Consider the following 24,491-nt stretch of genomic DNA (forward strand, 5'->3'; position numbering starts at 1 on the left):
ATAGCTGGGGGAATGAGTCTTGTTCCTGTTGCCCCAGAGGACAGATGTCTTACACTACTGTAGGTCTGCTCCTTTTAGCTGGATGCACAGCACTGTGAATATTGGATCCTTGTGGAGTGTGGCTGTATACATGGAGCACGGTTGGAAGGGTGCATGCCAATAGCTTCGCCTCCGCCTAGCACTTGTTGCATCAACCTCAGAAGTATATTGTTTGATCCCTGAGTTTGATTAGTTTTTTATTTTTTATTTTACTGCTGTCAAAAGAAACATTTTGATCTACTTAGCTCCTTATGTGCTTCTGCATTTATCTGCAATATCTATATGAAAAAAGAAAGCCAAAAACATAAAGACATTCAGACGCAGATACTTTGTAGTCTGGGAGCGAAGCTGCAATAGTAGAGTGCTTTGAACTGAAACATAAAGTGCACATAGCGCTGTAATAATTTACGTTCAAGCTCGCAGGAAGATGGGAGAAGTGGAGAGAGAAATCAAAACTGAGAATGGATTAAATTAATGGCCAAACATCTGAAAACATGGGTCCAGAAAAATATTCCTCTCCTGTTCTGCTCTTTTACTGTGTCTCAGTCCCTCAAATAAAATACACACACTACAGGCTTTTTACTAAAACTAAAAGCAGATGTAGGTAAACCATAGATATATAAATATATTTACCATGTAGTTGCACTGCACCCGCCAGCAGGCGTCAATCACAACCCACAGAGTTTGAAATGCCACAGCAGGGTGAGCCGTACTCTGAGATGGATAAATAAATAAATACAGTTGGGTTTTCATTTAATTCATTTTTTTTCTTATTTCCAAGATCAGACTTCCGCGCAGTTTGTTTAATGTTTTGCCGCTCTGAGCAGCCACTTCATTTCCTTTGGGCATTGCATTGTAAGACAGTAGAGCACATAAATAACACACTCAAAAATCAAGCATTTGCTAGAATGCGCGCCAACTCTCGGGTATAACTCCAGTTTCTTTAATCTCGGTTGTTATTTTTGCCGGCTTCACAGTCATTTCTGTTTACTGTAAAATTATACTTGTCCAGATGAGATGGAGAAAGAGGAAAAAGTGGTCCAGCTGATTAGACAAACACATCAGAACTGTCAAATGTATTTAGCGGAAGCGTCTCTTGTAAACATCGCCAGCAGCTTCTACCAAACGTTAATCCATTCGACTGACTTGGTGAAGGTTTGTGAGTGACATTATTGATTGTTTGCTTGCAAATAAAATCTAATGACATCTATTTGTCAGAGAAAACTACTCATTCAGCATAAAATGTGTTCCTGTAAATGATGTTTTTGGTATTTTTGTGCACTGGTCAAAAAAAAATCAAAGGAACACTTTGGAAACACATCAGATTTCAGTGAGAAAAGACAGTCGTGCTGGATACTGATGACTGGAAATGAAATCAACATACAGAGGGCTGAATTCACAGAAACACAGAAAATCAAAGTGAAAATAATGATGTGGCAAGCTAGAGAGTACAAAAACGATATGTTAGAAGCAGTCAGGATGTCAGGCCCTCAGGCCACCCTCATGAAGTCTGTTCCTGATTGTTTGATCAGAGACATTCACACCAGTGTCCTGCTGGAGGTCATTTTGTAGCTCAGGCAGCGCTCATCCTGTTCCTCCCTGCACAAAGGAGCAGATACCGGTCCTGTAATCTCCTCCATGTTTTTGAGACTGTGCGGGAGACATAGCAAACCTGTTGGCTATGGCACGTATTCATGTGCTATCCTGGAGAAGTCGGACTACCTGTGCAACCTCTGTAGGGTCCAGGTATCACCTCATGCTACCAGTAGTGACACTGACTCTAGCCAAATGCAAAACTAGTGAAAAACAGCCCAAAAATATCAGGAGGGAAAATGTCAGTGTCCTCTACCTGTACAAACATTCCTGTTTTGGGGCTTGTCTCATTGTTGCCCCTCTAGTGCACTTGTTGTTAATGTCATTAACACGAAAGCAGATGAAACTTGTTAACAACCCCCCTCTGATACTTAACTGACCAGATCAATATCCCACAAGTTTAAATGACTTGATGCTGATAAAAGCTGTTCCCTTTGTTTGTTTCATTTTCTGAGCAGTTTATGTTATTATTGTGGTTGTAATGTGTGGCTTCACTTCAAACCCCTTTAAAATTTAAAAATGCATTGAGACGAACCAGTTGTCTTTTAGTTTTTTGCTAAAAATGATACAATAAGATATATTTGTGATAAGTAAAAGCATCTTTGTGTGAACCCCTTGTGTAGAAATTGTAGTCGCCACTAAATGTTTCTGGTAACTATCGATCAGTACTTAGAGGAGATTTCGTCTCCTCTAACAAAAGCGTCAGCGTTTGATGTTGGCGGGTTTCCTGCTTCCTTCAGCTCATTCCAAAACATTTCTATAGGATTAAGGTCAGGACTTTGACTTGGTCGTTCCAAACCATTGGCTTTATTCTTCTTTCACTAATCTTTGGCTGTGGGTCATTGTCTTACTGCATGACTCACTTTCTCTTGAAATTCAGTTCGCAGGGAAATGTCCTGACATTTTCTTTAAGAAATCGCTGGTGGAATTCAGAATTCATTGCTTCCCCTTTTGAAGGTAAGCTAACCTGGCACAAATGGAGAAAAACAGACCTAAACCATCATACTGATACAGATGACAGTAACTGCAGGTGGGATAAGGTTCTTATGCTGGATTATTGTGTCTTTCTTTCTCCAAACATGAAGTGTCTTATTTAAACCAAAATTTGTTGCATTATTCCAAAAGCCTTCAGGTTTGTTCTCGTGATCTTTGGAAAACAACAGACAGGCAGCAGCTTCTCTTTTTGAGAGCAGAATCTTTCTCACTGCAGCCAAGCTATGCACAGATTCAGATTTCAGTGCTCTCTTGAACTCATGAATATGAACATTAGCCAATGTGAGAAAGACCTTTAGCTGGTTACAGGCTACCTTTGCATAATCACTGACCTCCCACACTATACCTTGCTCTTGCTGTGATCTCTTCTGTGGAGGGCAACAACGGTCTTGAATCTTTTGAATCAATGCACTCGAAACTTTGTCTGAAGCCCTTTGAAAGCGTGTTTGTTTATTTACCTCCAGAAGCTTCCACTTGAGCCCAGTGGTTCTCAAATTCTGGCGGGTGGGGGGCACAACTCAAGCGAACCTTTAATGCTAGTCTGTAGAAATAATCCTAAAGAAAGAAAATAATGGGAATCTGGTCTTTAAGTGATAACGTATGAAACCTGCTTCCGGGTCCAAACTACTCTGCATTTATTAAGGCTACTGTGATTTTAACATATTATAATGCTCGGTATCTTGTTCTATTTAATCTGAACACATCCCATGAAAAAAAGGCAATGATCACTGTTGGGCTCTCTTGGTTTTTATTACCACTGTTCAATTTAAAGCTCTGTTTTTAAAACCTTACAATGTAACTACAGCCCAGCCCATGCAGCAGTATATTAATGACTAACTTCATATTGTGGATGAATTATCTCAATTGTTCACTGTGTTTATATTATGCTAACCATAGCTCTGTAGCCCGCCACCACGTAGCACATCGTTATATACCAGCTAGCCCAACATCAGTAGCACTACAAACATCGCTGCTGTTTAGTTTTCTGTCTTCATTTATTTTGGAAGTGATAGCAGAGCTGTACGTTTTAATTTTTCAGAAATCTCTCAGTCAGAACATGGTGTGTCATCTTTAGATGGAAGCTAGCAAGTTAACTTCCTGCTAACTTCTAACTCTGTTAAATTTCATAAATCCTCTTTTCATGGATGCCTGGATGTTAAACTTAATTGTTACACCTGGTAAAGCAGCAACGCTGATCATTTTATTAAAGATGAAAGGATTTAGACAGTTTTTAACTCTCGGTGATGCCGCAGTGTTTGTTTAACTTTAAAGCGGAGTTTGGACCCAGAAATGGCTAATTATGTCAGACTTAAACACCAGGTTGGACACACAGGTGCGTAAAGTCAGGGAAAATGAGACTAGGGGAAACCTCAAAGAAGGCACAAAGAACAAATAACTATCAAAATAAAGAAGGAAGTGAAACATGATAACTGAATTGAAAAACAAACACGAATTTACTGACACAAGAGGATGAAAAATAAACTCTAAAGAAACAGGAACTGAAAATGGAACAAACCAGCAATATGAACAGAACTATAACCAGGAAAGTAAGTAATACAATCACCAGAAAATACTCAAAATAAAGCAAAACTATAAAGTCCATAAACACGAGATGCTGTGGCAGTATGTTCAAAGCTCATGTTATGTTATTTTCTTGCTGTGAAACCAGTTCAGTCAAGTAGAAAGTAAGACACATCCAGCCAAGCTTGAGCTTTGCTAATATGACAAAGCATAAGCATCAGTAAAATATGTCAAATGTACATGTACTTCGTTGCTTTCTACTATAGATGAAAAGAGCTATAAAATGAGATCCTAGTTGTAACAAACTAAAATGATCTTTTGTTTTTACATGTGCGACTGCATGACGAACTGAATCCACACCAAGGGTCCGTTCTTCGTACCTCGCTAAGTAAGTTAGCTGGATTTGATTGTTGACGATTTTGCGTGATCTTGGATCGTTCGGTTCTCCAAAGCTCATCCGGGACTTGCTGTCATAGCAACAGATCCGTAAGCGTAAACCTGCTCGGGAGCAGGCTTACTTTATGTAAACAGGATTAGATCGCGGCCACTCAGGTATGTCCGCTTCACTTATACGAAAGCAACAGCGATATTTTACCACTGTTTTTCCATAAATAAATATTATCAATGTAACTAAAGTTAATGCAGTATTTGATCCTTTTATTGATTCCATACAGATACATACAGGTCATTTCCTAAAAAAAGGGAAATGTACTATTAATCATTCTATTTCATGTATTTGATTATTTCAGATGTAATTAATATTTTAGAGTAGTAATAGTAAATTACTTCGTGTAATCAAGATGAGAGACCACGGCTATAAAAGCGAAGGTGGATTTGGGAAGTCTGTCGCAGCCATGTCCTGTCCGTATACGCGAGCAGCCCATTGCGGAAGGTGCAAGATTGATAAGGAGAGTTTTCAGAATTCAGCGTATATTGCGGGACAGACAGGATCCTTTAGCTCAGCGCGACAGTGTGCTCATAGAGAGATATCGATTTTCCCGTGAGGGTATTATTTACTTAACCAACTTGTTGACGAGGGGGTGCAGGACCTCCACCTGTCTTTGTTTGCTCTGCCCTTTTCTTGGTTGCTGTTATAAACAAACAGAGTATTTCAGGGTCTCTTTCCAAGAGACTAAAAGCAATATAAGTGATAAATATTACCATTCTGTAGAATATTATATTTCACTTTTACTTGTTCCCATGTTCTAGTGGGTCCTGTCGTGGCTCTAATGTGAAAGAGGATATAATGTAATATAATATAATATAATATAATATAATATAATATAGTGTAATACAATAAATTTACCCTACCGCCTACTGGTGTTGGCCAGAGGGGCCGATGGCGCGATATGGCAGCCTCGCTTCTGTCAGTCTGCCGCAGGGCAGCTGTGGCTACAACCGTAGCTGCCTCCACCAGTGTATGAATGTGAGAGTGACTGAATAGTGGTATTGTAAAGCGCTTTGGGGGCCTTGAAAAGCGCTATATAAATCCAATCCATTATTATTATTATTATTAAATTACTTACGAGTTTAATTTGTCAGCAACTTTCTGCCAGCCCTCTCTCCTTGCTTTTGCAGCCTTTGCAGTGTTCCCTTGGGTTTTAATTAAACTCTGAAACTCCTGAAATCCCTCAATCAAGAGTTCTTGCTCTGCTGCCAAAAAATACAGAGCGCGCTCCTTCGACATTTTCGCCGACCAATCAAAGGGTTGCCGATCAATGTTTCTACTATCGATGCGTAGCCCCTGTTAAGCCACCCAGTTATCTCACATTACTTCATCCAGCTATACTAATCGTCAACAACAGGTGTGTTCGGAGAACCGGAATAGCGAGCTCAAAGTTAGCGCGATGATTTGATCTTGGATGTGTCATTTGATCTTGGATGTAGTAAGCGAGGTACGAAGAACGGACCCCAAGTCTTCTTTGAAACAAACAAAACCTCTCTCCCATCAGTCTTTGGCTCTCTGAGGTGTAGCGCTTACATGCTTTACATCTGCTTTCTGTCAATAACCGCTCTGATTCTTAACTACCCACAATGGATCAGTAACCGGTTGATCTCATGCCCCCTTTCTGCTCTCCCTACGCAAGCACACGCGTACTTTAAACTGCACGTTTGTTGTTGTTGCTGTTGGTGGTGGTGGTTGGCTTTTGTTTTTTTTTCTTCCATAGTGATTCTCTCAAGGCTTTGATCAAATATAGAATAGAAGCTGCTCCCTCAAATCCACGTCTTCCTCCTCCATCTCATCTGCCTCTGAGTACCGTTGGAAGAAGTCATTCCCCATACACTTCTGTATAAATACAGACATGCACCATACAAATACATGATATATGAAAAGTGTTTACGCTTCATATATTCATATAGTTTCATTTTTTGTTGAAAATATACCCCACAAAAAATTTCCTGGCAAATTGACTCAGCAACAGCCGTAGAAAGAAGATTTAGGAGAGGGTGAGAGAGGGAGAGAGGCCTGTTGAAGGGACAGACAGTCCGATTGAGAGAGGAAGCAAACGGGAATTGGAGACAGAGATGAAGAGAAATGAAGTGAGACAGAGGGAATTGGGGGGGGGGAGGAAGGTGAGCGACAAGAGAGATGAAGGAGAGAGAGTGTGTGTGTGTGTGTGTGTGTGTGTGTGTGTGTGTGTGGGTGGGTGGGTGGGGGGGAAGGATAAACTATTTGTCACGCTGCTGACGGAGAGAGATTGAAAAAGAAGGAGTGGGAGAGAAGAGTGGAGGTTGTCTTGATATAATGCTTTCTTATGCTCTTAAAGTACCGCTGTAGTCTGTCTACTTAGCTCCAGCTCTGGCTTGTTTTGTTGCTTATTTCCTTTCTCTTCTTCTTTTTTTCCTCCTTTTCTTTATTTCCCTTTTGTCCTTCCTTCCTCGTCTGCCCTCCCCGCAGGCACGTCTATAATCCAGGTGACGGCGACAGATGCTGATGACCCGACGTATGGGAACAGCGCCAAGCTCGTGTACACACTGGTGCAGGGCCAGCAGTACTTCTCTGTCGATCCCCAGACAGGTGAGCGTGCTTATGTGCGTTTGCGTGTAACACACGTGGGCGGACGAATGTAAAAGATGCGCAGATCTCAGAAGGCAAACACGCACGCATGCAGCAGGAAAGCGACATACGTGCAAGATGTTCAGGAGCGAACAGCTGAGCTCGGTCTTCACAGTACCCGACATGTCTGTGCTGTGTGACGGCCTAAGGAGACGCACACGTGTTCGTGTAGGTGTGTGTGAGACACAGGTGGAGTGAAACACTGGGGAACTCGTGGACCTGCATGCATGAGTACAGAAACATGTCTCTGACTTTCTCACACACACACACACTGAAAGCAACACTTCCCCCCCAGTGCAACTCCCATTCTCTTGTCACACTTAGTCATCCATCTTTCTCTCTTCCCCTTTTCCCACTTGTGCCCCATCAAACACATACACACTTGCTCTTTCAAGCACACCCCCCCTCCCCCCACCTCCACCTCTTTCCCCCTCTGCGGTTCGCTCCAGCATGAGCTGGCAGAAATGTATTCACGCCGCCAGGCTGCGTGTGCCGAACAACAGCCTAATATTATTATTTCTGGGTGAAGCAAAAGCGAAAAAGACACGTTTAAAGACACACGTCAGCGAAGGCTTATGATCTCTGATGCAGGGCAGATTACAAAAGGGCTTCAAGAAGGCGTCTGGCGTGCCTGTTGTCACCGTGTCGGAGTCTCGCACACGTCACCTGAGGGCCAAAAGTTTTATTGTCGAGCGTTTAGGGGTTGAGGGCGGAGGAGGGCGCTTTATTTATTAATTTATTTATTTAACTTTATGATGATTACTTTTTTAGCAGTCTACCTTGGAGGGGACTTTTAGCTCTGTTTAGTCAGAAATGGAGCACTGACTGTCTTGATGTTGTAGGTGCTGTTTTGATAGGCAGCGCGCATTGAAGAGACATTAAGTTTCACAGTAAAACTCCATATCTATTAACTTTTTCAGATTTTTGTTTTCTGTCTGCCTGTAGAAGTGAGAGCCTCCATGTGAGCGTTTATTTTGCCCACACAGTCACAGGTGGCCAGCACTCGTGTTTTGCTCATTGAATGTCAATGCCTGGTAATTGATTGCCTCGGCACGTGAGGACCTCTCAAATAACCAAAGGGAGCTGCAGGACTCTTTGAAATATAAGCCTAATTCCACACAGTGTGTATTAGCCGTGACACTGTGCTTTCAGAAGAGCTTCAGCATTCCGAACATGTCCGCTCTCCTCTTCTCGACTCCCTATCTCCCTCTTTTCAATCACCCCCCATTTCTCGTCGGTTCCATCACCGAGGGTCTTTTTCAGAATGTGCACTCGGAGGCGAGCGCGTTCGCTCATACATTTACTTTGTTTGTTTATGAATTCTGCTCAGAAAGCTCGACATATTTCTGCCTGTTCGTTCGTTAGCATTCAAAAGCAGCCCAGGCTGAATGTGATTCACCTTGAGCTGCCAAGTCATCCAGGCCGGTGTTTTTTGGTTGATGCTGGGCGAGAGCGGGCAGAATTTGATGTGCAACATCCAATCACATGTAGCAGAATGAGGTCATTTGCACGGGGGAGGTGATCGATGTCGAACGCGAGTAAATGATTCGTCTTTGTGTGCCGCTAAAGAGCATGAGACACAGAACGTGATTTTATGCTCTGTCAGCATGTCTATCTGCTGCAGCGTGGTGATTTGTCTTTTCCAGATGAGCCCCCTTTTCACATATCTGTTTATGTACGTGTGTTTCTGTGCGCCTTCAACGGGACATTAAGTTATATATTGTAGCTGTCAAATGGAAAGTGAGTGTCTCCAAAATGTCAGAAAAACTGCCACATTGTCAGGAAAAGCAGCTCGGTGACGGCGCACGTCGATATCGTCCAATAGGCTGTGAAAGGGCAAAGCAGAACTTTAAAAACACTCCGATTAAACTCAAATTACGGGCTTTTAACACAGAAACAAATTGAGGATTGCTTTGGAAATGATAAAACAACTGCTATAAGTGGTAACTTTACAGTTTATTGTGTCGTAAGCTGAATTTTATACGCCATAAACTGGTCTGTTGTTTAAGTACACCAGTAAAATTACAGTTCTGTTGTCATGGGAAGGATGAGTAAACCACCGTACCAACAGAGATGCCACCATCTAAAATTAAAGCAAGTTTATTTGTTGAAGGTGCTGCCATGCTGTTTGTGTAAAGTTTGAATGAATTTGATATCATTTCTTGTGTTTCCTGATGTTTTCCTTTCACCGCGTCGGCCATGCTCCTCTGTCTCTGCCCTCCTGTTTGTCTCCGTGTTAGTTTTTCGTACTTTCATAGTTTTTTTTTTTGTTTGTTTTGCTTTGATATCTTTTACTTTTTTGTGCGCTTGACAGTTTTCTCTCTCCCTCGGTCAGTTGTCCGTCCATCTGTTTGCCCTCCACTTCTCCTCATGTTCCCAGGTTGTTCTTTGTGCTTTCCTCTACTTTTTTATTGTTTTGTTTTTTTTACCTTATTTGTTTTAAAGCTCACTTGTTGGTGTCTAAACCTTCTACACACATAACAGAACCTTACCCAATTGATTTCAGTGCATTGTAAAAGTAACTTGATTGGTGGATGTCAGGACTTTTAAATTAATCATTTATGAGAATAGTTACACATACAGTCAAGTGAAAAGAATGTTTTCATAGGGCTCTGTGCAGTCCTGTGAGAAATTAAATACGGCTTGTGATTCAATAGTTTGTAAAACTACCTTAAGCAGCAGCTGGATGATTTTATCTGTCTCACAGATCATTGTGGAGACATTTTGGCCCACTCCTCTTTGCAGCATTATTTGTTTATGCACAGCTTAAAGTCCCACTGCAACATTTCAGTCAGATTAAGATCCAAACTTTGACCGGCTCATTGCAACACCTTAATGCTATTCTGTTTTAGATTTACTGCTTCGCTTGGGATCATTGCCTGATTGCATGACCCAGTTTTGGACAACATTTGGCTCCAGAATACTTTGATATAAAGAGTAGTTCATGGTTAACTCAATGACCAAAAGGTGCCCAGGTCCTGTGGTTGGAAAACAAGCCCAAATCATCAACCCTCCACCACCATGCTTAACAAGTGTTTGTGTTGATATGCAATGCTTGGTTTGCTCCAAGTGCAGTCCTGTGTGTCTTGGCCAAAAGGCTCTGCTTTGATCTCATCTGTCCAGCAGACACTCCTGGGAAGATTGTAGCATTGCATTAAGCTCAATGCTCCAGACCAGCAAACTGCCAAAACAGTTACAGAGGTGCCAATGATTAGTTACCAATGTTCATTTGATTAGCAGCACCAAGCTGTTACTTACCCTCTTAATTTCTATGGAAGCTCTGATGATGTTTTTCACAGGACTGCATAGAGTCCTATGAAAACATTGTTTTCACATGACTGTATTTATCTGCAAAATATACAAAATAAACTTGCACGGGTTAGCCCACCTGATTTACAGAGGGTGCATGAATAATTCAGAAATTAGTAATTAATCTAGCACGTTACCTATATTTTGCAGAGGCCTGATGGTAGTTTGCCTGCATTAATATTTGCATGGGGGATTCAAGCGGTCCATTTACTGTAATACTATTTTTTATAGCTAACTACATAAAACTACAAATGATTAGCGGCTGTAAAGGAAGAAAGTGAGTGTTGATTTTGTCATTCTCTGCTACAAGTGAGCAACATTTGACAATTCCCAACCCATTTTATTTCATCTTGACTGCTGTGAAGGAATATACAGGCAGTGCATTCCTCAGGCGGCACACACTTGACATTTTTTTCAGTGCTCGTGCAACAGGACTGTGTTGTGCTCACAGGGCGACGTCATCATGGATAAATCTCACAAATCTGAGCCTGAGGAATACATCACTGTGACCAAGCATTTTATAGAAAGCCAGAGCTGACATTCTTGCCCTTTCACATAAAAAATGGGTTGTTTTATTTTTGGGTGTTATGTATGACCTGTTAACAAGTGGACATTCTTTTGCAATAAAATCAACTGAGTGGTATTTTCCTGCTGGCTTGTGACCTTTTTGTGATACATTTGTTTCATTTTGCATGTACATTGTTTAAGTTTGCGGGAATGTGTACTTTTCAAAACTGGCAACACTGCTAATTAGTTTTTATGTGACTCTAATGGAATAACCAGTACTTAGATTTATAAATAAGGGTTGCAGACCATCAGGACCAAACTGTGTTATATAACAACTTGTTAACATTTATACCTGAAGGCTAAATGGCATACTGGAAATCAAGAATGACCTTTCATTAATGACTTCCTCACATGTGTAACTGCGGTGCTGATGAAGTCTTTAATAAAGGGTCATGACTTTCTCAGTTCATAACGGGAAGTCAGATCTGTTGTTATAAATGTTAATAAGTCATTAATAAAAGGTTACGGTGTCTGTTTATTAATTTACCACTTTATAGGACATTTAGTTCTTGTCAGATCTATTGGCGGTTCTGACTCAGTCGTCAATAAAGACTTATTACATTAATGCAATTCTTAAAGACTGATCACAGCATGTGGATTTTACTGCAAACAGTCAAATTAACTGTAAACTCGGAAAGCTGTGCCTAATTAGAAAGTGGTACCTTCAAATGTGTAACAGATAGATCCACATACCAAAGGTGTGACTGCAATATTTTATCTGAGAGTAAGAAGATTGTAAGGAAGTTATAGATGTGAAGAGAGCAGGATGAGGTCCTGCTGTGCAGAGAGATTTTCTTCCAAAACAGAGCGCAGGCCAGAAAGTATATTTTTAAAGCCAGAAAGTTCAGTCAATCATAAAGTTATAAATATTGATCACAAAAGAGTTTCAGTCTCACGCAGATGTATTGTGATCATTTGTTGCCAAGTGGTAGAAACCAAGGTTCATGGTCCTTGTGATGCTACCCTATGTGTGTGTTTTCTCCAGGTATTCTACGAACAGCTGTACCCGATATGGACAGGGAGACCCAGGACCAGTACCTGGTGGTGCTTCAGGCTAAAGACATGGGGGGGCACCTAGGAGGATTATCTGGGACCACCACTGTAACCGTCAGGCTTACCGATGTTAATGACAACCCACCACGCTTCACACAGAGTGAGTAACTCAGCAGCTTATACCGCTACCAAATAAAATATAGAACAGGAATAGAGAGGCAGCAGTCTGGGGAAAATTACTGCTGCAGAGAGTGCATCACATCCCACATACATGCACGCTAACTGTACATACTGCCCACTGCTCACGAGAGCACACGCCGTGCAAGAACAGTGGAGCCATCAGCCAGTGTAAAATAACTGTGTGTACTTTTAACCATTTTGTTATGCCTGTGTAAAGTTTCTAGCTTCCGATATAGGGAAGGGATGAAGAGAAAACAAACACTGAGCTGCATAACAGCATAAACACCATGTTTGTTTTGCACCAGAAGGCAGAAGAGTTGTTGGACCTTTCTGACCTGCAGGTCCTGTCAGGATTTTCACAGCAGCAGTCAGGCAGAGGAGATTCCTGCAGGGCTGCAAAGTACCTCATCAAACATTCAGCCATGGATTTAGCTTGCCTCTGCTATGATAGATCGGCTGCTATTTCCAACAGCAGCTACACTGTCAGATTATATCTGACAGCACGTCAATGTAGGAAACCCTAATTGGCTTCCTAATAACTTTGAATATGGTTAATTGAATTACACTGTTTGCAATCATGACATCGTTTTAGTAAAAATCATAGATGTGATAGGTCTTTCGCACTTGCAGTCTATGAAATATGTTTTTGATAAATGAAATCAAATTAAAATTTACTCTTGTGGATTAAACAAAATATAGACCAAATTAGCGGTTGGCATAATGGTGAAGATGATGTAATCAAGACGGGTTATTAGATATTGTCCTGTTGGCGATTATAATGTTAATCATTCTTCCAAATAGGAGGCAGATCTTCTTCTTCATGTACTAGACTGATGTGAATAAGACAGGCTGGGATTAATTAATTCTCTTCTTTGGTATGTCACCAAAAGAATGGTAGGTGTGTTCTTTCATACCCTCAAAAGGACAAGCTAGTTAGGCCTCCTGTGAATGATCAAGAGAATCATGTGGCCTTGGTCGCCAGGGTTCTCCTCGTATTTTACTTAAGGTCGTCCTTTCTGCCATTTCTCCTCTAAGCAGCTCCGTCTCCTCCAGTTTAATTGCTGACCTTCTTCCAATTAAAGTGACGAGGACAGGAGTTGGGAAATCACTTTTGTATGACTGCTGTAGAGGAGCTGGTAGGAACCATACAGTACTATGCATAGTTTACTTCCAAGGACTTTGACTTTCTTACAATTTTTTAAAATGGTCTTGATCAGTAGCCCTTCAGCTTTCTGAGGGTCTTTCAAAGTTTTTCTTTGGATATTTGCTGATTTCCACTCATTTTCAGTCCAGTCCTTATACTGACCATTTTTAGAAGGTTTATGTATTTATTTAATAATATGTGCTATCACTTATAATGCTGAGATATGAATCATCAAAGCCTGAAAAAAGAAACATCACTCAAGTAGTGAGCCAGTTTTCTGTCTATACATCAAAGACAACTTGGCAAAGAACCCATTTTATATTGTATCTGTAGGATAGATGATGGATCTTTAGGCACTCTGTTACTCTTAGCCTCTAATAAAAGCATTTAATGTGTAACAGTTTCTTCAGTTGCATCTATAAAAATGTACCAAGAATCTATCATAGTTTGACAAATATAAAGCAGTATTTTGGTAACAAGAACTATTAGCTGAATACTTGGCGTATCTCAGCATAGTGTGCATTATGTAAATAAAAAAATCAGAAGGAACTGCTCAAGTGGAGGACAAAAGAATCGATCTAAAACAGATCAACTGTATGTGACAGTCATGTCCTTAAGAGGTATTAAAAAATTCAGCAAAGACCTGAAACAAGAACTGAGAGATGCATCTTGGCCTTCGGTTGATCCATATTTCCCATTTTCTTAGCAATAGATAGATAGATAGATAGATAGATAGATAGATAGATAGATAGATAGATAGATAGATAGATAGATAGATAGATAGATAGATAGATAGATAGATAGATAGATAGATAGATAGATAGATAGATAGATAGATAGATAGATAGATAGATAGATAGATAGATAAAAAATAACAGCATAAAGCATCTGTGGCATAGCAATTGCATTCTTACACGTTTTTTCTTTTCATTAGAACTTTGGAGCTTTGGTGTGATCTGAAGGCTGTTGTAAAATAGGCGCGACTACAATTTGAAATTCTTTTCTATAAATGAAATTCAAGGCAAAGTCATTTTAAATGTGTGACTGAACCAAGCGTACTCAGGCATTAAGTTTGAAAGATACAGCAATTGCTTGTTGTTGAGCTTCTCCCAGTTTTCATACAAGTCACTGAGTCAGAAACTTATAATTAAACGGATTTCATATAATTTCGTTGTCAGAATAAGGATTTTAGCTCACATGGTAGTGGGATTTTAATATTTCCTGGTAATATTTAGACATTTTATTTATCAATAACAGCTGTCGATATGTATGCTGATCATAACAGTGTGTTTAGAGTTTAGATGGAGTTACAATCTTAGTAGCAGTATAACTAGTTTGCATTTCTCTGTGCTGTGCTGAAAAAGTCACTGTTTTCTAAATCAAACAGCATGGGGTGAAAGTGCCGTAGTGTATCAGAAACCACAGGAGCTGTAGAGCATTTCCGATGCTCAAGCACAGGGAAGCTTTCAGCTAAAATCTGATGGAAAACTCGAGATGCATGCATGACTCCATCACCGAATACGGTTATGCAGGTAAAGCCGACAGAACCGCTTCAATTTGACAGTGACATCATGTACCAATTCTTGGAATGAGGTCTAACACGGGAGCAAAGGAAAACAGACTCAGGAGCTTGAGACTTGGTCTGTGCCATGACTGTGCTTTGAAAAATTCATGAGTTTCATTGTTTTTGTTGCCAAATTGCCAAGGTTTTGGAGCTGTGAGAGCACCTCTTGTTAAATTCAGAATTTAAATGAACTGCAGATCTGTTTCACTGATACTTTTATTCACCAATTTGGTTCATTTAAAGTAATTTGTTTTAAACGTAGCTTAAAATGTAATATTTTTGAAAGGCTTTTGTAGCTTAGCTTGCTACGTTAGCTTCAGTGTCATTTGAGGTAATGTAGAATAACTGATGGCTTACTCATATGCTTCCCAAGTAGCACGTTCTAAGCTGTGTAACAGCCTCTGTTATAGCACCACCTGGTCTTCTTTTTTTAATGAGCAGTGAGTAAATCCACAATATGTTCTTAGTGAATGTAGAGCAGTGACACGCACCTGTCCCTTTAGCCAGGTCTCCCTGCTGGAGTCTCAAATACTTCTCTTTTGTGACAGCCATCAAATATCTCATCAAATATGAACACTTTAAAGTACTCCTTGGTCTCACATCCAAACCCATTTGGTAAATGCAATTTTTCAGTGTACAAAGACATGTTTTAACCTAAACAACGACCTGTTTCGAAGTTAATCAGTTAGTTTTTAGTGGCTGAATCTAACCGGTGAATGAAACCAAGGGTAAGCAGCAAGTTAAAACAATAGAAACAAACTGCAGCACTACTCCCACAACCTGTGCAACTGTTGGATCAGTCTACGTTCCACATGCATTACTTGCACAGGGTGATGTGCTATTTGATAAAAGCTTTGCCAAAATTGGGGTAATGATGTACTGGAGTAGCAGATTTGCTAACTGAGCTGAACCTCCATCAAGGATGGTGTTTTGGACCTGAGGCCTGGAGGGCTTCTTGGAGGAAAGCTGGGCCCTGCTTTGATCTTTGTGGGTGATGAGGAGTCTCACGGTGCTGGTAGCGCCTTTAAACCTTCACCGTACACCAAAATCTGTTGGCTGTTACCTCCTCATGTTCTTCTGATGACTCCCTGTATGAGTTTGCTTTGCTGAATGCACTGATGTTAACCTACACGTAACCTAGAGAATTTGTGTGTGTGTCTCGGTGTGCAAACAGTCCACATATTCCTACGTTTTTCTGTATGCCTGTGTGTATCCCTGAGCCTCTGCTTGCCTTTTTTTTCTTCCCCCTCACGCACTCATGCTCTCTTGTGCTTGCGCGAACACCATCAAAGCCTGCTACCCCGCCGCTCTACTCAATTACACACCCAGGCTTTTAAAAAGACACCCTCAAATCCGGCTCCCGCGTCTCCCAAGGTCAACACTGCTTATTCCTTGTGGCATTTAGCAAAGGGAGAGGATTACACTGGTATGTATGAACCAGGTATTGGCTGTACATTATAGCCTTAACAAGAAGGAAAAAAACCAGCCTGCTTTGTGGGCTCGTCTCTTCACAGAGCCCTTGAATTTCTCACTATCCAAAACATGATTTTAGGAACTAAGTGGGTTTGTTGTGTGTTCAGTTTTGAAAGCCATCGGGGGATTTCTTGTGCCCGGAGGAGGCAGTATAGCAAAGGGAAAGTAGGCTACGGTGCAGATTGGAGGTTTTTTGTCTAAATGATTAGTGGAGATTGTGGGATATTTTCAGATGCTTCACTGGCAAACATAACGCTCTAAACACTCTTTATCAAATAACATGCATTGTGCTCCAAATGTATTTGGACAGGACCTTGTTTCTGTTAGATTTTAGTTCTTTGGTGCAGGGAAGGCTTTTAATTTTAGACCCATCCATATCAAATTGTTAAAGAAAAAGCGCTTTTTGAACAGCTGTGTACGGCAACAACGCAAAAGCAGCGAGAAATCGTTTTCTGTAGCCTCCTGACACAAATTCAGAGTTATAGAAGTTTTATCCCAGAAACATGATTCCACTTAGAAGTGTTAATACTGGGAATACCCGCTTCTCAGCGGGTCTGCTTTTTATGACACAAGTAAATTGAAAAATGTTTGTTTTCAGCGACGCGTCGTTAACAAGCCAGACGGCTGTCTGTTACTGTCTCATTTCACATCAGCTCTTTTCCTGATTAAGCTGTTAATTATGCCGGTGCAAAGTGGAATACATGGATGAGTAATTATGTGAAAGTAAACATGGGTACTGGGTATCAAACGCAAATAATTAACTATCTGTCACCCCGCTTCAGGACTGCTATAGTAAATGACTTTCTACTCTTCTGGAAATCCGGCAAAGACGATAGGGCTTTCACAGCTTCATATAATTTGTAGCAGGACCATAGTGGTATTGTTTGAGGGCTGATTTGAAATTTCATACCCTTGTTTCCATGTAGTCATTTATTCAGACATGTTTTCCCATGTTTACTATAGCTGAATAATTTATGGCTGTGTGTACTCCAAGCTGAATTCTCCCTAGGATAAATTGAAAAAGAGGCTAGCTCAACGGCTGGAAGAGTACCTAAAAATAAGATGACCACTTTATTTAATAACACGTAACACATATTAAGTCCTACCGCTCAATAAGGGAGGGAAACATGGTTAAAATTTTAAGATGCCCTTTTTTTTCTTAAAGCCTTTAAAAAAAATATTAAACTTTTAAAACTTTATCAAAATCATCCAACCTTTACCTTTTCAACCTCATTTTGTTTTAAAAAACCTTTCACACACGCTATCAAAATTAAATGCTAATATCGCCCTGTAGCATTTTCTACACCTGAGAAAATGACACACAAAGAAAAGGAAAGCAAAGATGTGCAAACACCTGACATCTCAAGAACACAAAAATAAACATGACCCAGTTCTGCCTGTTGCATTAGAAAACTGCAGTGTATTATTCATCTCTGTGTAAAACACAGAGATGAATGTTAGATGGAAAACGGGGATCATTTCATTTCATTATAATAATCACATATTGATGGACTTAATATTAGCAGCGACCCAGTTAAGATCAGAGTGTTATACACTAACACGGCCTTTGTGCTTTTGACAGATCAGACTTCTGCCATAATGTTAGCTGAGGACACTGTTTTACTGTATTCATGTAACTTGGTCATGTATGTGCGTAAAGTATTTATAGGTGCACATTACACTGTATAAGATGTAACGTTTATCTTCCCGGCACAAATGCAGCTTTGGGAGCTCTGCACTTTGATCTCACCTGCTAAATTTTTATCAACTAACTTGTGTATTTGAAATGGAAGTGGAAGGTAGCCTCAGGTTCCCTGTGATTATTTATGGAATTATATAGGATATATTGACAATATATACACAATTCAAGGTCCACTTGCAAGCGTCTGGATGTCTCACTTGTGCTGGGTTGAGTTTAAGCTTGAGATCTCATTTTTGACCTTGGATAAAGTCATTTGAGAAATCTCTCACCCCCCCATCCTGAATTTACTAAAAGCTCTTCAGGAGGCTTCAACAATTAATCACAAAATCCTTGCCAGCAGATGGAATTGACTACATTTTTTACTCCAGTTATATATATCGATAAAGAAATCAAAAAGGAGAGAATATGAATAAAAAGCTGAGCCCTGTGATAAAACATTAAACAGTATAGTGGAAACATATTGTGAAAGCCAGTAAGAGACCTTGCTTTAGAGAAATCTTAACTAATGAATACTGTACTGTTTAAGAAAAAAAGGTTTGACCTCTTAACTTTTTTTTAAACTCTTTTTAAAAAACATCCTCAAACATAACATAGGAAGGTTCCTCTTGGGTCTGCGCATTTCTTGTTAATGAAATACATTCAGTAAAGTCCTCGGGCTTTTCACAAAGCCTAATCGCTTTCCTCACATTGCTTTAGTTTGTCCTTATCATACTAATTTAGAATTATGAGATCACGATAAGAAACTCTGTCGTAGTCCTTATTGGTTCTAGCTGTTGTAATTATGTTACACCGTACTATAACATTTCATGCAAACGTAGTGCTAAAGCTATTGAATAGATAAACACTTTAAAATGTGCGTATAGCACTGTGGGCTAAAAGAAAGGGGCTTGCATTTCAGAGCCAGGGCTTTAAAAGCAGATTGAGAACAATTAAAGCATGTCAAAGAGTGGGGCAAATAATCAAAATCTACTTTATTAAGTGATTGACATCAAAAATGATTCAAAACCACATTTGAAATCAGGACCACTTAAAAAAACTGAAAGTGAAATGTCACTCTGTGTATGCGTCTTCTCGGTGAAATGTCAGCATTTCATTTGATCTGGCCCAATCCTATCTGTACACCAATTCTACCACCTCGAATACGTCTGTCGGCTGTCAAAGGGCAAAACATTGATTCAGAATCTTGTAACGGTTGGAGCAGCAGACTCATAGAAATTCCCAAATGCGTCCGGAGACGCATAACTTGTGCTTGCTGAAATGTACTGGGCATGAGCAGCTACAACTCTGCACGGTGACAACTCCACAGACGGAGGCTCAGGTGCCGCTTTCCTGTTTTTATGTGGTTTCCAAACAACCTTGGCTTGCCAATGGTGCCACATAAAAACGTTGAGGGAGCCATCACTCTCCCAGCAGTTTGATGGATGGAAAGATAGATGAGCTGACAGATGACTACATAGGTAGCGCCAATAAGATCAGTGTCATTTTATGCACCGGGGAGAAGAGACAGAGGGAGAAGGAGCGATAGAGGGAGTAGTTCGGAGAAGGCTTCATCATAAATATTACTAATTCATTTCCCTGGAGAGCTCGGATGTAATAGAGAGAGTGTGAATGGGAGGAGACAGAAAGAGAGAACGGGGAGGTGTGTGTGTGCGAGTGAATACAAAACTCGGTGTGCGTATATGTTCAAGAGCGCCCTTTTTTTCCTGAAAGAGAGGAGAAAAAGAGAAAGATGGAGACGCTGAGGAAGGTGCGATAAAGTTGTCAAAGGAGTGAGACAACAGGAGGGAGCGAACGGGGAGTGGGTGAGAAATGGCTCAGAGAATGTAGAGGAAACCACAGAGAGGCTGAGGAGACAAGGAGACAAATGTGCAAGTACGGGCGCGGGGGTGTAATTGAAATGGAGGGAATCGGTAGGCATTAAAAAGGGTATTATGTCCTTTAGTGAGAATGAGACGCGCAAAAACCAAAAAAGAGGCGTAAGGACAACAAAGGGGGATGAGTGGGCGAGCTAAACGTGTACACACAGATTGACACAATGGCTTAACCTGTGCGTGTGTTCTTTATCTGTGGCTCGAGCTCCTCCTGCAGTTGTTAATGCTTTTCGGCCTCTGATACCTGCGCTCGTGTTTGTGCACGCGCCCACGCGCTTGCGCGATCAGTCAGAGGTTAGGAGACGGGATCGCACACAAGTGACAGACGTTGTCATCTCCTGTCAGACCCAGAGACGTGCACACATCCCTGCCTGCCAGCGCACGCAGACACACACAGGCGCACGCGCGCACGCATACGGACACACTCCTGACTCCCACTCGCTCTCAGTGTGTGCTCTTCACACACCCGGTACCCTTGTGTCCCTTATCACACACTCTCCCATCTGTTCCTGTTTTAAAACACCCTCAGCGCACAATCATTTTTAGTCATTGTGGCAGAAAGTGTCTGTGCTGAGAAATCCCACTCGTCAAACCATTCACTTTCACAGTCCCACCGTAAACTACTGTGGCTACTGTTAATGAACATTTGCCGTCCCCACCAAGCAATAAATTCCTCGCCTGGGGTTAATGTTGGTCATCAAAGTTTAATCATGAAGAATTATTCGCGCAGTATTAATCTTTAAAAAATAACATAAGGAGAACATGAGGGAGGGTGGTGCAGGTTAGAATTTGTGATTTGTATGTAACAGTGAAACCAGCTGGCATGAGCCAACATCATTTTCTCTTCTTATCTTCTTAGCAGTCCAATCACATTCAGCGCAATCTAATGCATATCGAAAATAACACACGTCCCCTTCAATAGGGCATCGATAATGAATTTAGTTAAATGCCATGACTAATGTGCATTTTGTGGACTAGTAATGGGCTCATCAGAGTTAGGGGACACACGTGCAGGCCAATCCGGTCCAACGCGGCCGCCCCCGTCCCCGTCGCACTGTCCAATGATCGCCACCCACGTGCTGACGTCTCCCATTGTTTGGACTGGGACGATAAAGACACGAAGCCGCCACTCTTTAGAATGCATGAAAGCAAGTCCTGGGGGCAAGTTCACCAAAGCGTGAAGGAGGGAGGAGGGAGACGACAGAACGGAGGGATGGAGACGGGGAGAGGAAAGAGGGGCGTAAAAGCAAATGGTTTTGTGGCGACAGTGATAATCAGGCTAACTAAAAATCCCTTCAGCTCACGCAGAGCAGAAGCGATGCTGGGAAATGAAATGAAGCAGGTTTTCACTGATGTGTTTAGGAGCTGCGATGCAGACACACAGATGTGCCTGCAGCTGTTAACGTACACATGTGCGTTTCTCTGCAGTTTATATGACGAGTTTAGGGCTGGATTACTGGATTTTGTTGAAAGCTGTGCGTACTGAAGCGGCCTTTAACTCACAGCTTTTAATTGTTGAGACTAAGTTGGAAATACTATTGTGTGCCCATGGACTGATATAAAGAGCAGTGATGAAACATTAGTCTGTTTGCACAAGCAGCTCTCAGCATCTTTTTTTTCTCCGTTGTTTCTTGTCCTCTGGAGGCTTCGCTGTCCTCGAGCTGCGAGGCGCCTGATTCAGCTGGATTTGGGTGGAAGATACGAGGGGGAACCCTGTTTTTAGCTGATTATATGTGTTTTAAGACCTTCTTGGAGAATTCACACGTACGCACTTGCTCACTAACACGTACAATGGCACATGCAGTGCAGCGCTTAAGCAAAAAAAAGAAAGAAAAAACACTCCGTATATGCAGCCAGCTCAGAGGCGTGAGATAGCGCCGAGACATGAAAAGCCTTTTCCTGAAATGGCTCCCTCATATCACAACGCACAATTAGGCCTGCCATTGCAGTGCCCTGGAGTCAATGGTGGCACAGTACAGAGCTCTGCTTGGATAGATTCCTCTAGGCTTTCACCCTGCGTGGGTATGAATTCTGCTGCAGCCCACTAACCGCATCGCCTGCACGTTACGTGTTCATGCGTGTGCGTGCCATGCGCCCAGCAGTTTGCGTGAGCGTTAAAGTATCAGGGTCAGCTGGCCTTGTTGGTAGTGGCTTTCTTTTTTTTCATTTTACCCCCCTTTTTTCCCCTCTCTTGCACTCTCTTGTTCTTCCTCACATATACATGCACAGCAAATGAGGCTTTACGCTGACATTAGAACCACATCAAATTGGCAGCTCCTGTGAGGAATCAGCAGGCAGAGCTTCCCCCTGATGAGCTTTTCTGAAGCAATCCCGTGCAGCCAACAGAGCCTCTGAGCAGAGATTCATTGCGCAGTAATCATCCTATACAACACGAGGTTTCCAAAAGACCTACATGTAGGCAATCCGGCCCGAGAGGCTCTTACATTCTCCACACTTTTCCTGCCATCGCAAGAGGAGAAACTTGGAAATTTAAAACTTAATTAAACTCCCCAAACAGGGCCTTTTCCTGTCCCTGCTTCCTTTTTGTTAGTTTGTGTATCAGCTCTGGCTTCTGTGGAAATTAGGTGAATCCATCACACCTTTTCCAGCAACTCCCGGGCCCTTTGCTCGCAGGGAAAGCACAAAAATTGCAAGGCGACAGGACGCAAAGAGACTGCCTTGACAGTTTTTTTTATTTTTTTATTTTCTGCATTACTTTTTCATCTGACCTGGCAGTGTGCCCCCTCACGCAGAATAATAGGAGCTAAAGCCATTCTCTTTTTGCCGAGCCATCAGTGAGCCATGGAGAGCCGGAGAAGAGGAAGTGATTTCCATGTTAATGGGAACCTTCTCAGCAGCGTCTAAACCTTTCCCTTCTTTCCTTTCCTTCCATCAGTGCTTCCTCGCTTGCCGTCTGTTTTGTGCTTACCTGGCTTTACCTGCTGTCGTTCCTGTGCGCTCAGTCGTTGTGGTGTTGTCTTGCAAAGGTACCTTTCACCTCCCAGTCCCTGTTTACTTCTTCCTTCCTTCCCTCTGCAGCACTCTTTTTCTCTCTGTCGAGCTTGATGAATGGAGTCGCTGGACTGTGAGCGCTACATCCTCAACAGGGTGTGGCAGGCCATTGCTAGCTATCTCACATTAATGCGAGTGTGTGTGTGTTTCTCTTTGTTTTTTTCTTTCATTTACCCTGCCTCCTGTGGTATACATGGGCAAATCCTGCCTCAAACTCTAGGCCATAAAAATGGATTCTTGGAAATGAATTGGACAGATAAGAGCACTCTTCAAGAGTCTCTTAAAATCCCTTTTCCCCCGCTACTGCAGAACTACATTGATGTCCACTTGGCTGAACATTTACAATCCCCACCCTAACCCTTTGAGGATCCCTGAGCAGCCAAGTGAACATGCTCCCTGAGGTTTTTTTTTTTTGCCACCCTCTCCTGCCCTCACCACACTCTTGACCCTATTCTCCCTGGGATCCTCAAAAACACAGCTGGAAATGGGCCAGCAAGTCATCTCCCCCAAGATATGATAAGTGGCTCCATCTACTATACGGTCTGTGTCAGAAAAACGGCGGTGGGTAAACTACTCTGCCTCAGGGGTGCAAAACGAATCGCCTCAGTCCTGCATTCTCATCCCTTATACATAAAGGCAGGCAAGGCCAAACTAAGCTCTCCCGAGACGGTTTACGGCATTCTTATAAATCATAAATATACCTCGCCATATTGGGTAAACAGATGATCAGTCTGTGAGCAGAAGGGATACAAAGTAAACTTTGTAGGATGCAGGAGACAGACGTGATGCCAAGATGGACCCTGCGGGGCCTTGCTGAAATCTGCAGCTTCCCGCTGTTTGAATGGGTTACAGATAGATAGGAGTTTCTTATTGTTTGATGTACATCAGTGGTTCCCAACCTTTTTCATCCAACATACCCCCACAGCCCTGTCAGATGGACAGTTAAACCCATTCCCAAATTAAACTCTTCTTCAACTGGATGTGTAAAACTTTAAGTTTGACATTTCCAAATGTATTGGCAGTTAACCGTACATTTGTCAGCAGTTATTTCAGATGTTCATCCACTGCTTTTACTCCATGTAACAGATAGTCATTGGTCAGTTTTATATGTGTCTGTTTTGAGGTTATTATATTTGTGTTCCTAGGCATATTATAAGGAGCTTTATTTCTTGCGTTATCAGGTTGCTTTGAGTTATTGGTTTAGTTTAGGTTACTCTTTGCATCTGTTTCTGTTCACTACATGTTCTTGTCCTCAGTGTATTCTCAGTTATGCCTGTGGTAGGTTCCCATTGTTGTTTAGTGTGTCTACCTGTCATGTTTCAAGTCTGTCGTCTGTTTTTTGGTTTAAAAGTTCATCTCATGTCTGTGTCTTATTATGGTTCCTGTTTTATTTTGAAAGAGTCTGGTGTTCTTTGCTCATTGTATCCTGTCATTATGTTTTATTCTAGTCAGCTGTGTCCTCATGTGACGCC

At 41.6% G+C, this 24,491-nt stretch overlaps 1 protein-coding gene across 1 annotated transcript in view; it reads left to right on the forward strand.

Moving 5' to 3' along the window:
- cdh24b (cadherin 24, type 2b) overlaps window positions 1-24,491 on the forward strand; it is a 158,447-nt gene that overhangs the window by 83,364 nt on the left and 50,592 nt on the right. The window contains exons 4-5 of the mRNA XM_085438015.1: window positions 7,046-7,165; window positions 12,066-12,233. Coding sequence (XP_085294141.1) covers window positions 7,046-7,165; window positions 12,066-12,233 — 288 coding nt within the window. The remainder of the gene's footprint in view (window positions 1-7,045; window positions 7,166-12,065; window positions 12,234-24,491) is intronic.

This window comes from Copadichromis virginalis, linkage group LG18 (genome assembly GCF_057382275.1).
Source record: "Copadichromis virginalis isolate Kocher_CV1m ecotype Utaka linkage group LG18, C_Virginalis_male_GT1.1, whole genome shotgun sequence".
Classification (NCBI taxonomy): domain Eukaryota; kingdom Metazoa; phylum Chordata; class Actinopteri; order Cichliformes; family Cichlidae; genus Copadichromis; species Copadichromis virginalis.